This window comes from Protopterus annectens, chromosome 6.part0 (genome assembly GCF_019279795.1).
Source record: "Protopterus annectens isolate FY-2018-M chromosome 6.part0, PAN1.0, whole genome shotgun sequence".
Lineage (NCBI taxonomy): Eukaryota > Metazoa > Chordata > Ceratodontiformes > Protopteridae > Protopterus > Protopterus annectens.
The window spans coordinates 14,993,483-15,006,783 of record NC_056737.1 but is presented as its reverse complement, the minus strand read 5'-3'; the positions used below and the strand labels follow the sequence as shown (position 1 = coordinate 15,006,783).

Here is a 13,301-nt window from a genome sequence, read left to right as displayed (position 1 = left end):
ATGCTACAACAAAGTTGCCAAATTTGCTGCAAATGCTAAATTCTCCACCCATGACTGTTCTGCTCCACCTCAGCTAAATTGGCTTGAATTCCCCCATCGCCTTAAATACCTACAACTTACTACTGCTCATAAACTTATCTACCACCCAGCAGCCTGTCCATCCCTCTCCCACATTCTGACCATGTACTATCCTAATTGATCTTAGATTAATTAACCTTAGATCAGAAAACAAATGCTATTAAACATCGATAAACCTAAGCTCTCTGCCGGCCAAATGTTGTATTCATTTATTGTATCCAAGCTATGGGATAATCTTCCTCCTTCACTGAGGGCCATCCCTAATCCCACAGCATTCAAAAAATCCCTTAAACTCCATCTCTACTCACATTGGCTATTCACCTGCGCCCCTACTGACAACCTCAAAACCTGACCCCTCTGTGAATCATACCCTTTCTTACTCCACTTCATTCCATAGCTAGTCTATCGTCTCCATTTCTCAGTCTTATCAATTTCACTTTGCTGTTACTTCAACCTGCGCTATCCCTATCCTAAGCCTTCCATCTCCTTCTTTTACCCTTTAAACTAATTGCTTCTTAACTCTATTACTCTTATACATGTAAACCTTTCATAACAACCTACATATCATGATAGTAGACAATCCTTTACTGATTTTATCAAATTTATTTTATTATTTTATAATATAAAATTTCCTCACATCTGTGTTTGTTTCAATCTAATATTCCATAAGTTATCTTATGGAATATAAAATATTCTGCATTTACCAAGGGTTGGGAGTGATTTTTTTCTTACTAGGTTAGCCATCCATGTTACCAGACTATTGAAACATAGAAATGTATGCTATAAATTATTTGGTCTAAGTTCCATTGCTTGTTGCTATGTGACAAGGGCAGACACTACTCCAAAATTCCAGCAGTTATTATAGAACAGTCTTTTGTGGATATTCTTTAATCTTTATTTGTAAACATGACCGTGCCACTAAATTTGTGCCATTTATTGCACCACCCTCCTTGATTTAAAAATATTTCTGGTCTTGGCAGAACATACTATTCTTAACATTAGATTAATGGTGACTTTGAAATCACTGTAGATACAGGCTTCTCCTGCTTTATTTTTATTAGGTATTAGCACTATAGGTGTTGCCTGTTTACTACATTTTACTTTGGACAATATTCTACCACATTTCAGTTTTCTAGTCCCCACTCTATCTTAGGTATCAGAGCAGAAGAAAGTGTTCTGTTTTCATGGAATTTGGAGATACATTTTTGTTCTAGATCTCACTCTTTATTTGACCTTCATTTTTCACATCTCTTTGACAAAGAATTGCTTGGTATCTGCAATTAATTGTGACATCACATCTGTGGCAGGACTGTTGCTCTCCATACCTGCTGCCTGCACCTTACTGACAGAGTACCAGTTCAGCCTGAATTATTTGTGCTGTCTATTAAACAAAATAATCTCATTTGTATCAGAAATACAGAAGTCTAGTTTCTGCACTGTTCTTCATATGTCACAAAGAGTTAGTATGACCTCTGAAGACACTTTTTCACCTGTTTAGCTCTTTAGCAGTATTTCCTACATATTCAATTGCAAATAATTACTCAGTGTTACAAGGAAGTCATAAACAAAGTAGTTGCTCTATCCATAACCACCAGCTTAAGTTTTTAATCCTGCCAGTTCTAGAGTGAAGTGCAGTTCATTTGCTTCATTTTATTCAGCTCTAAACATGTCAAGTTATAAGATTCGTCTCCTTTGTCTGACTCAGTTTTGTCTAGCACCTTATCCCTTCCTGCATCCACTATGTTGTATACATACCTCAGTTCAAACTGTCATCCTATAATCTGTTTGTCATTTCATTTCTCATTTACTACTTCTGCTTGCATACTATTACTGTGGTCCTTCTTATGACATCTCCTACAATCTTTTTGTATGAACCATCACATATCAGCTCTATTGGACATTCTGCCACACAGAAAACATGCTTGCTTTTGCTAGTATTAATAGACGCAATGTCAGTGCTCACTCATCTACTTCCTGCTGTAATACTAATATCTATTTCTATAGATACTATATATAATAATGTCTATAGATACTATGTTTAACAGCAATCAAGTCTCACATCTATTTTAGGGACTGCTCAATTTAATGTAATTTTATACCACATACCACACATGCAGATCTGTTTCTTAGTACAGCTTCCAAGCTTTCTCTTAACTAGCAATGCACTGCTAGACTACTAGGCTGTGTTCTGTACTCCACAATCCTTTCTTTCCTGATATAAGTATCTTACAGAATATAAACTATTCTGCATTTACCAAGGGCTTGGAAATCAATTATTTTTCAGTATTTACATCCAGTTTAAAAACCTTTTGAGATCATTTCACCAGTACAGTCATCTCTCTCTCTCTCTCGTCAAATTGCCCAATGCAATATTATTTGGTAACATCAGAAGCTTTGATTTGTCGTAAGTATTAAACCATTTTAAAAATGGTTCCACATTCATCTTTGTGCATATTCCTTACTACTAAGGTGTTCTTTCTCTGTCCAAACTAATATATAAGCTCTTTCTCATACACCAACAGAATTGTCATTTCTGCTTCAATGGACAGATTTTACATTTTTTTTTCCTCTCAGAATGTTAATTGCCTCTTTTGTTTGCTTAATCCACAAATCATTTGAAATGTGTTCATTCGGTGTGTATTCACTATTGTAAACATTGTTTAGTTTTACTTTTACGCAGTTAGTGATTTAGTTCACAATAATCCAGTCTCCATCATTTACAGCTTTTGCACATTATCTTGCTTTTCCACTTATTCTCAGGGCAACACAGTGGTGGAGCAGTTAGCATTGCTGCCTCACATTGCATTGTTTTCATTTTTGTTCTTGGCTGTGGTGCTTTCTATGCAGTCTCTTCATCCACCCTCTGTTAATGATGGTTTTTGTTGATTGCTCAGCCTGCCCGCCACATCCCAGTGATGTACAGTAAGTAAATTGGCAATTATCTAAATTGCCTGTAGGTGTGTATTGTGTGATTGGGTGTGTGTGTGTGCGCGCGCATTGTGTCCTATGATGAGCTGGCATCCTGTTTATGATTTGTTTCACAGCCTTGCATCCATTGAATGCTGGGATATACTCCATGTAGTGACATTTGTTTTATAATATCTGATTTATTTCCACAGTCATTTTTGATATGCACAATTATTTGTAGCCCCTTTTCTGTAGATATTTGACTCACATAACCACTTCTTCATCTGTGTTTGTCAGTAAGAGGTTTTCTCCCTCCCTCCGTGCTGTACCATTAGTTATTTTTCACCCTTTCTAGCTGAATTATACTGTTTTTTTTTGTTTAGTCAGAGATGGGTCTTGCACACAAAGTTGACACCATTCTGCTGTGTATAACATTACACTGTTTGTATATATGTAATACATGGAGATAGACAGGTGCTACACGTACACCCCATGCTTACTTTTCACCAGTTACACTGGTGGTCCTGGTTGGAAACATTTGCACATTTATGCTGATGCACTGCAGTAAGTGTACACTGCACTATCAAGGCACCTCAGAGGAGCACTATGCAATAATGTGGTACTATAGATGAATACAACGGATGAAAAAAGTGCACTGTGGGAAGCTTTCCAGGAAGTAAAGTATATAAAAATACCTATTGCACAGTATGGAACATACATAACTTTTTCCAGTATTTCAGCTTCCATTTCCAAATGGTAACAACAGAAATGAAGGAACAAACGGTCCTCTGCTGCATAATCCCGTGGTTAGGTCACTCGCTCTGGGACTGGGAAAACACTGATTTCAGCTCATCTCCTAGCACCATGCTTATCCTGTCACTGATGAAGTTCAGCTTGCTGTAGAACAGGTCACAGCATGATTCCAGTAAAGCTGCAATTAAACTTAGCTGAATGTACTGAATTAATGCATTGGTGCAAAAAGGTAACAAGTTTAAAGTGTATCGAGTATTGTGAATGATAGTTGTTGAGATAATTTAGAAACATCAATAGTAAACATTATTAAGCTCTAACTATCTTGATGGAGTTATTAAATTTCGATTGCTAAGCATTCACGATTATCTTCCTTTCTTTTATATATGTTTCATGTACATTAAACTCAATAAAATAAAAAAAAATAAGATTCAAATAAAAGATCCAGGTCTGTTTGGCTTTTTGGCTGGCTTGCAATAGTAAAGAAAGTATTTTGAGGAATTGTTACAGAATTGACAGTAAAACATTTTTTTTTCTTTTGTTCTTTTTTTCAGAGGTGTAATTTCCAATGCTGGAGGACTTGTAAGAGTTTACAGACTACCTGGGCAAGAGAATTACCAAGCTTCAGAATCCAATGGAGTCAGATCTCAAACTCTCACAAGATGGGGTACATCCTTTTCTGTCGCCAGTAAGTTGAAAAAAAGTACAGTGCCTGTTGTAAATTGTATCACAGTTTGTCTGTTTTTATTTTATCTGTATTTTTACAGACCTATCCTAGTAAGCTTTCCAATTTCAAATGAGATATTCAGTAAGAATACAAAAGGTAACAAAGCAACAGTGAAAAACATATATCACATATCTGGAAACAGTATGCATCAGGTGTGGCATTCAGAGGAATAGGTAGGCCATTTAGAGCCTAGGGCAAGACCCGTATTTGGTGCCCCCCACCCCACCCCAACAAAACAAAAAAAATGAACAGGGATGGGAAATAATGCCTTGACAACAACTTTTCAACTTTTCACAAAAACATAAGAGACCAAGAGGCTCAAAAGCTTGTACAAACAGGAAGTTTTATTGAAATTTCTGCACATTTTCAGAGATAATCATTTAACTGTCATCTGATGCTTAACCAAACACAACACAGCTTCAGAAATTTAAAGAAATCATACAACTATTAAAAATAAAGCAGAATTCAGCATAATCCACATTTCTTTGCAGGCACAGTCCAAATGCCAACAGCAGCATAGCAAATTATACTAATAAGAGCTTGGCAAATATGAACTGCAACACAGAAATAACTGTGACCATGGCACAGATAGAAAAATCAGGACTTAAGGGAGAAACAGCTAAAATATACATTCTAACCCTTCAATATTGTATATATATATATATATATATATATATATGTATATATATATATATATATATATATATATGTGTGTGTGTATGTATGTAGATATACTGCACAAAAAGGTTTAGTGTGCTTTGCCACACCAGTTATACCTGAAGTTTACATATTATTCATAGTTTCTTGTAACATCAGTGTTTTAATAGTTAGTGCTAGTTCAGTGAACATGGGATAATCTACACCATAATGTGTGCGTTTTGTCTGCAAATAGCATGTCCCAGTATCATAATAAGAACACCGGACACTTACATTGAGTGTGTTTGCCATTTAGCAACAGGGGTGTGCTCTACTAGACAACATAAGCTGTACCTCTGAGTGCCTTATTTCAGTTATAAAATGACCCCCAAACATAACACATAAAGATAAATGCAATGTGCAAGAAAAGTAAACAACAGAAGAAATGAAAAATTACCGTGAAAAAAGAGAGAGAAAAATAGTCCCTTGGATTAAATTGCTTCTGACTGTATGAGTCATACTGGGTTTATCTCATATGCACAAAGAATATGGTTTGATTCTTACTTTTTGGATGAGAAATTTCGCTAGGCATAAAATGGCCCACAAGGGTAGATAGCCTAGTACTACCTATGAACTTGCAGACAAACACACAACTCTTTTGTTACTGCACAAAACAAACCAAGATAGGTATATGTCCAATGTGCATACTAGTCATCAATAAAGGAAGTGTCTGAGCTAAATTTAGCTTCATTTTAATTGAAACACACATTTTATGGAAAACCCAGTAATAACTGTAAATATCAAATCGAATAACTCCGAAAGAAGAAGAAGAATCAAATCCAATAACTATTTGTATACCGCATTACATATACCGATCCTATTTTATGATACTCTTCAGGTACTTTAACACCAAAAGAATAAGAAAGGTTTCCAAAGTCATACACAAATCTCTGGCACATATATGCCATACAATACTTTGGGAAGCACAGCTGGTTATTTTGCAAATATGCAGTGATCGTGATTATTAAGGTGCTCTAACGGACCTCAAGCAGCCTACTAAGAATACAGAATTCAGTGAGGCCCCATATTTGATTGGCCAAAGCAATTTTTGATTGATTTTTCTCTTTAGTTCACAGAGGCAACAAATGGACTTTGAGTATTAAACAACATATGCTGAATACTTAGCCTTGGCCCCTGACCATACCTTAACTGTCATAGGTTCATAAGTTTATAGGTTGGTACTAGGCTATCTGCCCGAAGGCATTTATAAGCCTAGCCAGAATGTGTTGGCTTTCGCTGCCCCCTTAGATTAGTTCCCTGTGCCTCTGTCCAGCAGAGCCACTGAAGTGATACCTGGGGTAAACTTTCTGTTTCCCATCCACTCGTCAAGGTTTCTTTTGAAGAGTGTTAGCAAGGAGCTCTGCCTAATATAGATTGGGATCTTGTTCCAAAACATGGGAAGTCTCTGGGACAGGAATCTATCCCTCCAGCACATCCTATTTATTGTTGTGGTGAGGTTTAGATCCCTAGAGCATGTGGCTTGAGGGGATAAGGTTTTCTTTAGGTGGAGCATGTCCATCAATTCTGGATTGGACATGGCCTTGTATGTCAGGCAGAGATCACCTCTGAGTAGGCGGTATGCAACTAAGTACAACTGGAGTTTCTTCACTCGAGCTGCATAGGGCATCTGTTTGAGGCCAGTGATCCTCTTGGTGAGGTACTTCTGTGGTCTTTCCAGCTGTTGCAGGTGTCTTGTAAGGTACATCCCAAATGGGGTGTTGTACTCTATGATGGGTTTGATGAGTGATGAGTAGAGGGACACAATGACCTCTTTTGATCTGGATGTGAACCCTTTTGTGATTACGTGGGCCACGTAGAAGGATTTTCTAACCACTTTGGCAATGTGATTATCAAAGGTGAGATTACTATCTACTTGGGTCCCCAGATCCCTTATTATGTCTTCCATATTTAGGGGACTACCACCTATGTGGTAGTTTGTGGGTACTTTGTTTTTTTCCAAAGGGAATGACTATGCGCTTTTTGGCATTTAGCTTGAGGCCATGATTTTGACACCAGGTATCCATCTCAGTGAGACCCTTTTGGAGGATTTCTGTGTCAGCCAGAGAGTCAATTATAGCCCCTAGTTTGCAGTCGTCTGCAAACTTGGTCAGCCATAGTCCTCCTGTGCTTGCCTGTACCTCTGAGAAGTATATGCCGAAAAGGAGGGGTCCTAGGACTGAGCTCTGGGAACGCCACTTGTAACCGGTTTAGAGTCAGACCTAGCTCCCACAACTATCACCATGTGGGTTCTGTCCATGAGCCAGTTGGCAACCCATCTTGTGACATAGGGGTTTATGTTCAGACTGGTGAGCTTGTCTATAGTATCAGAATGGGGAATGGTGTCGAAGGTCTTAGGGAGGTATAGGTAGGCTGTGTGTACCACCTTTCCCTCATCTATAGCCTTGGTAACTGTCTCAAAAAAGTCCACCAGGTTTAGGAGGCATGATCTGCCCTTAACAAAGCCAAACTGGGTAGGGTCCAGTGTTTGGAGGTTCCCAATGTCTCTGTTAATGAATTCCATGATGATGCAATCCATAGCCTTGCAGACCAAGCTAGTCAGGCTTATAGGGTGATAGTTCCCGGGGTCTGTTGTGGCGCCACCTTTGTGGAGCGGAATAACTATTGCTGTGTGCCACTCTATGGGTATGTAGCCTGTAGATAGGCTGAGTTTGAACAGTGTGTTTAGGTGAGGGGTTAGTTTGTCTTTGAGCTCGTGTAGGATGCAGCCATGCTGTGTTTTTGGCTTTGGAGAAGGCTGTTTTAACCTGAGTGTCTGTGATTTCAGGGACTCTACATTCTTCTGGTATGGTTATGGGCCCTTTTGGGGGTGAGAGGGGGGTGAAGTTTGTGCTGAACCTGTCTGCCAGGATGTTGACGATATCGGTAAGTTCAGTGTATTTTCTGCCATTCTGCACTAACTCCGAGCAGATCTGAGCATTACCACTTAGATTCTTGACCTAGCTAAGGAATACTTTGTGGTTATCTTTGGAATCCTTGGCAATTTTTCTTTCAAAGCTCGCCTTGGATGATTTTATGAGGGTTCGTAGTTTCTTGCTGATACTGCTCAGGGATGTTTTCCCTTCTTGGGATTTTACTCTTTTCTGTACTAGTTTCCTCCTTCTATTGTATAGCTTGTTTATGGTAGGAGTCCACCAGACTGGTTTCCTTTTCTTGGAGGAGTGAGTCTTGATTTTGCTTGTGATGGCATGATCCATGCATTCTTGTAGCTGCCCGTAGATTGCATTAGTAAAGGATTTTGCAGATTGGACAGTGTTATCCTTCAGCATGGGGGCTTTGAAACTTTCCACCTTGGTCTTAGGTAACGGGAAGTTTGCTTTTGAAAAGTTTTTCACTGTGGTTTTCTTGTCCAGGGGTGGGGGCAGAATATGGATATACAAAGTGATCTGTTTATGGTCAGATCTAACCACCGAGGGGTGGGGTTGACCTCTGGTGTGGAACACCGGTCGCCCTTGTTGGTGATGACCAAGTTCAATATGTTGCCACCTCTGGTGGGAGTGTTGACCAGTTGAACAAGGGCATTTGAGTTTATAAATTCTAGGAAAAGTTGGGCAAGGGAGTTAGTACTTGAGTAGTTCTCCCAGTTAATGTTTGTGTAATTGAAATCACCCAATATTAGGGTGTTAGGTAGGACCTTTATGTTTCCCAGAGTTTTCAGAAACATGGAATGGGGGTCCTGAGACATGGTGGGTGATCTATAGCAAGCTAAAATTTGAATTGCAGTTTTGCCCATTGTTAGTTGCACGTGGATGATCTCTGAAGCATCGTGCTGTGCCACTAACCTGGAGGTGGGGGTATCCTTGATGAATATGGATATGCCCCCGCCTTTTGTATTTTGGTTTGGGTTCTGTGGCCGAAATGTATGGTATGAGTTGTAGCCTGGTAGTGCTGGGGTACTCTCTGGAGCCTTAAACCATGTTTTTGTTACTGCACATATATCGATTTTCTCCATACTGAGGAGTGCCTCAAGTGTGTGCATTTTGAGGTTTAGACTTCTGGCATTGAATAGCATTACCCTCAGTTTTTTGTTACTTGTGCTATTTACGGCGGTGGGTTTGTCTTTTGAACCTTGCCTAAAAAAGGCACTATGGGGTGGCAAGAGCCTTGGCCAGTATTCAAAAGCCTAAGGGTGACAGGTGCAAGCCGTCTCTAGTGAAGCAGCGTGGCTTGTCGAGCATGTCATCCCAGGTGGACAGACACTGGATCCCCTTTGAATGACACCAGAAACTTAGCCAATTGTTGAAATCGATATTTTTTTCTTTATACCATGGTATCATTCTTGGTGAGGGCAGGATGCTACTCAGGGTCAGGGTCATACCGGCCTGGGCTACGTGATCAGAGAGCTCTTCCATGTCTCTTTTCAAGTAGTCCAGGGAGGTACGGCTCAGGTCATTCACACCAACATGGACAATGACAGAGTCATATTTGTACTTGTTCTGGAGTGACCTGAGTGCTTGTGTTATGTTATGTGTCGGATCCTGGCACCCGACAGGCAGCTAACAGTAATCTTCTCCTTATTCAGCCTAGTGGGACGTCAGTGTGCCTGACTATAGAGTCACCTATTACTAGTATGTTGGGTATGTTATTTTGCCTTAAGGGCTGTGATTGCATGGCACACTGGTTTGTGAAGTATATGTTTCATGGTTTGTGTTGGGGGGGTGGAGGTTGCTTGGATGTTTGCTTTGGAGGTCTCTGATGGTTTTGCAGATTTTTATTTAGAGCCTCCGAGTATGTTTTCATGTATTTATGTGTGTTTTTTGCCGGTGCTGGTTTAATGGGTCTATGTAAGACTGGTGGTGTGATGCAAGTATTTCCCTTCTCCGCTTGACTGTCTGATCCAGTCTTGGATTGAGAGAGCTTAGCTTCTAGTTTGGCTGTATAACTGCATCTCTCGCATGTATTAGTGTTTGGTGGTAGGAGGAGGGGGTTGTCTGTGTATGAGGCAGTTGTAGCATTGCCTCAAAATGCCCAGATTCACCAGTTGGACTGGAGAGTACACCTGAAACTGCCCTTTGGACATGCCTGGATAGGTACAGTGAACTGTTTTACTGGATGGCTGGTAAGGTTGAATAGAGAGCCTTGTCCTTCTGTACAGTACAGGAGGATCTAATGCTAGGCTTTATAAGTGCTTGCTATAAGTTTTGAGCAAGTGCTGGGCTGAGAAATTAATGGCTTGAGTGCTTAGGTTGAAAGTTTGTCTAGTTCCAAGGGAAAAATTGAAGAGGAGACTTTGTGGAGCCGGGAATAGTTTTACCCTAGCTAACCAGCGCTGCCCAGTGCGCGCAAAACCGGGCAAATACGATGTTTATAGCAAGGAAATGAAAGAGATAGAAATTAGCCCAAAATGGCCAATAAACTACTCATTTCTGGGCTGAAACCACTCCTCCATGGACAGATAGGCTGCTTAAAGCTCCCTTATCTCACAGGTGAACAGAGAAACTTCCTTCTATCCAAGTAAGGTATTGGCAAACACAGAGATTTGTAACACAGCCCTGAATTCAGCACTAACCTGAAAACTGGACTATACTAGCTTAGAAAGGCGGGAAGCAAATATATATATATATATATATATATATATATATATATATATATATATGTGTGTGTGTGTGTGTATATATAGATATATATATATATATATATATATATATATATATATATATATATTTACATACATATTTTTTTTTTCAGAAAATAAAGCAGATACACTCAAAAAACAGTTTAAAAGCACAGAAAAGGATACTTATTGTTATATATCGCAGATCAGAGTTGTAGTCAATGCCCCCAGTAATAAAGTAGGAAGAAACACAAATACAGTAAAAGCAGATGAATAACGTGCAATTTGTATATATATATATATATATATATATATATATATATATATATATATATATATATATATATATATATATATATATATATACAATAGAAAACAAACCAACTGACTTAAACAAGTTACCCAATTAACCAGAAAAAAGCTCAAAACTGAGCCCTGTTCCAGCAGTCTTCAATCAGACAAGTTCTAACTGCACACCCCTGCTTACTAGGGTGCAGGGGAACCTTCTCCAAAAAAGATGGCCTGGATCAGTGCTCAAGTTATACAAACAAAGCTAGATTCAGCAGGCCTGAATCTGGTCTATGCTACAGCAACAAGGCACACTAATTTCAAAAAGAAACAGTTCAGATAAGCAGTCACAATAAGCCTGTGACCAGAAATTCCCAGCTCAGAAGGGTAGAATCCATCCTCTCCTCCACAAGAGTGCAGACCACAAACCTTCTTAATGTAGAATAACTGGACTGAAGCCCAAGTGCTTAAGTGCTTAAGCCAGAACTAATACACTTTTAGAATAGCAGACACTGGGCCTTCAATCAGCAATGCCCAGCTTTGAAGGACATAAGCTACCTGTCCTGCCACAACATTGCAGATCACAAACCTTCTTAATGTAAAACAGCCTGTATGAAGCCCAAGTGCTTAAACCAAAAGACTTAGAATAACAGTTTCAATTTAATCATGTTATGATCAAGCAGTAATAAATGCAGCAGAATAAATAAAATTGAGTACTTTTAAGAAAAGCAAAATAAAGTAGGAGGAAACACAAATACAGTAAAACCAAATGAATAAAGTGCAAACATTTTTTTCAGTGCAAAAAGAGAGGAAGGAAGAACCTAAGTGGGCTGACCTTCTCAAATCTTCTCACTGTATTACGTAGAGTGAACACTGCACTCAGAATATGATCTAACTGTACTCGGTTAAGTGAGCAAATGAGATGGACCCAGGAGGAGTGTTCTAATACAGGCTTACAGGAGGGGCGGGCAATTCCAGAGTGACCAACAAAATACCAACACTGGAACAGGGAGGGAGGGTGGGAAACTAACTGCAGAGAGACACACAGCACACTGTTCAGGAACACAGAATTAGGAAACAGAAAAAATGAAAATACAGTACTTTTAAAAGTGCAAGTTTGTACTTAGCAGAAGACTAAAATTCACTACTGCAAGTTTCACTTAGCTTCAGCTTGTAATGCAGATGTTTGTAGCCAAGCAAGTCTCTCAGGAGTTGAGCATTAAATGATTTCTCAAACTTTGTGGCTAGCACTTAAAGTACAGAGGAATCCCTCTAGGCTATTAAATATCAGATAACAAAGAAGTGATAACACCACCCGCTCTTATAGCAAAATAACTGCAGAGAGGCACACAGCACACTGTTCAGAAATACTAACAGAAGACTAAATCTCTCAGGAGTTGAGCATAAAATGATTTCTCAAACTTTGTGGCTACCACTTAAAGTACAGAGGAATCCTTCTAGGCTATTAAATATCAGATAACAAAGTGTTCAGAAACACACAATTAGGAAACAGAAAAAATGAAAATACAGTACTTTTACAACTGCAAGTTTGTACTTAACAGAAGACTAAAATTCACTACTGCAAGTTTCACTTAGCTTCAGCTTGTAATGCAAATGTTTGTAGCCAAGCAAGAGAAAATACTCAATACAAATCATGGTATTCTAGGAACCTTTTAAGTTTAAACTTTAGAAAAGCAGTGTTTGAAACTTGTCCCTATTTTAGGTCCTTTGACCACATTATTTTAGGCTTTGCCCAGAGGTTGAGAGGTATGCCCCCTTGAAACTGCCTTCATGATAGAGACCTATATTACTTTTTTGTAAGTAATATAAATGTGGAGGACATATGTGGTTCACCCCAACAGTGGAAATGCAGGGCAGCCTGCCACTCAACAGAAAAAAAAACTTAAATTTCAGTGAGCCTAATCATTAAGAGGAGTAATATTCTGTGAAAAAATTTACTAGACCCTTATTTTAAAATCAAAAATATACATTCAAATTATGTTTGGCTTTGGTGAATTGCTGCCTATAAAGCAGTGTAGACTTTCATTGGTTTGTCCAGATATGCAAAAGCATCCAATTGACACCAAAATAATACATTTCCCCCACTGACACCTTCAACAGTTTATCCAAATATGCAGCAGCACTCAAGTGACACCCAAATTAAACAGTTCTCCCCAATGACCCCTTCAGCAGTTTATTCAAATATGCACAAGCACTGAGATGACACCTGAATTAAACAGTTTCAAGCATCATTTCCCCTAATAATCCCTTTATCAGTTTGTA

The 13,301-nt window shown here is 38.9% G+C and overlaps 1 protein-coding gene across 3 annotated transcripts in view; it reads left to right on the top strand.

Moving 5' to 3' along the window:
• The window catches only part of COCH (cochlin), a 382,700-nt gene that overhangs the window by 206,685 nt on the left and 162,714 nt on the right, over positions 1 to 13,301 (top strand). For all 3 annotated transcript variants that reach the window (XM_044073810.1, XM_044073808.1, XM_044073809.1), the window contains exon 5: positions 4,290 to 4,423. In XM_044073810.1, the coding sequence (XP_043929745.1) occupies positions 4,290 to 4,423 (134 nt within the window). The remainder of the gene's footprint in view (positions 1 to 4,289; positions 4,424 to 13,301) is intronic.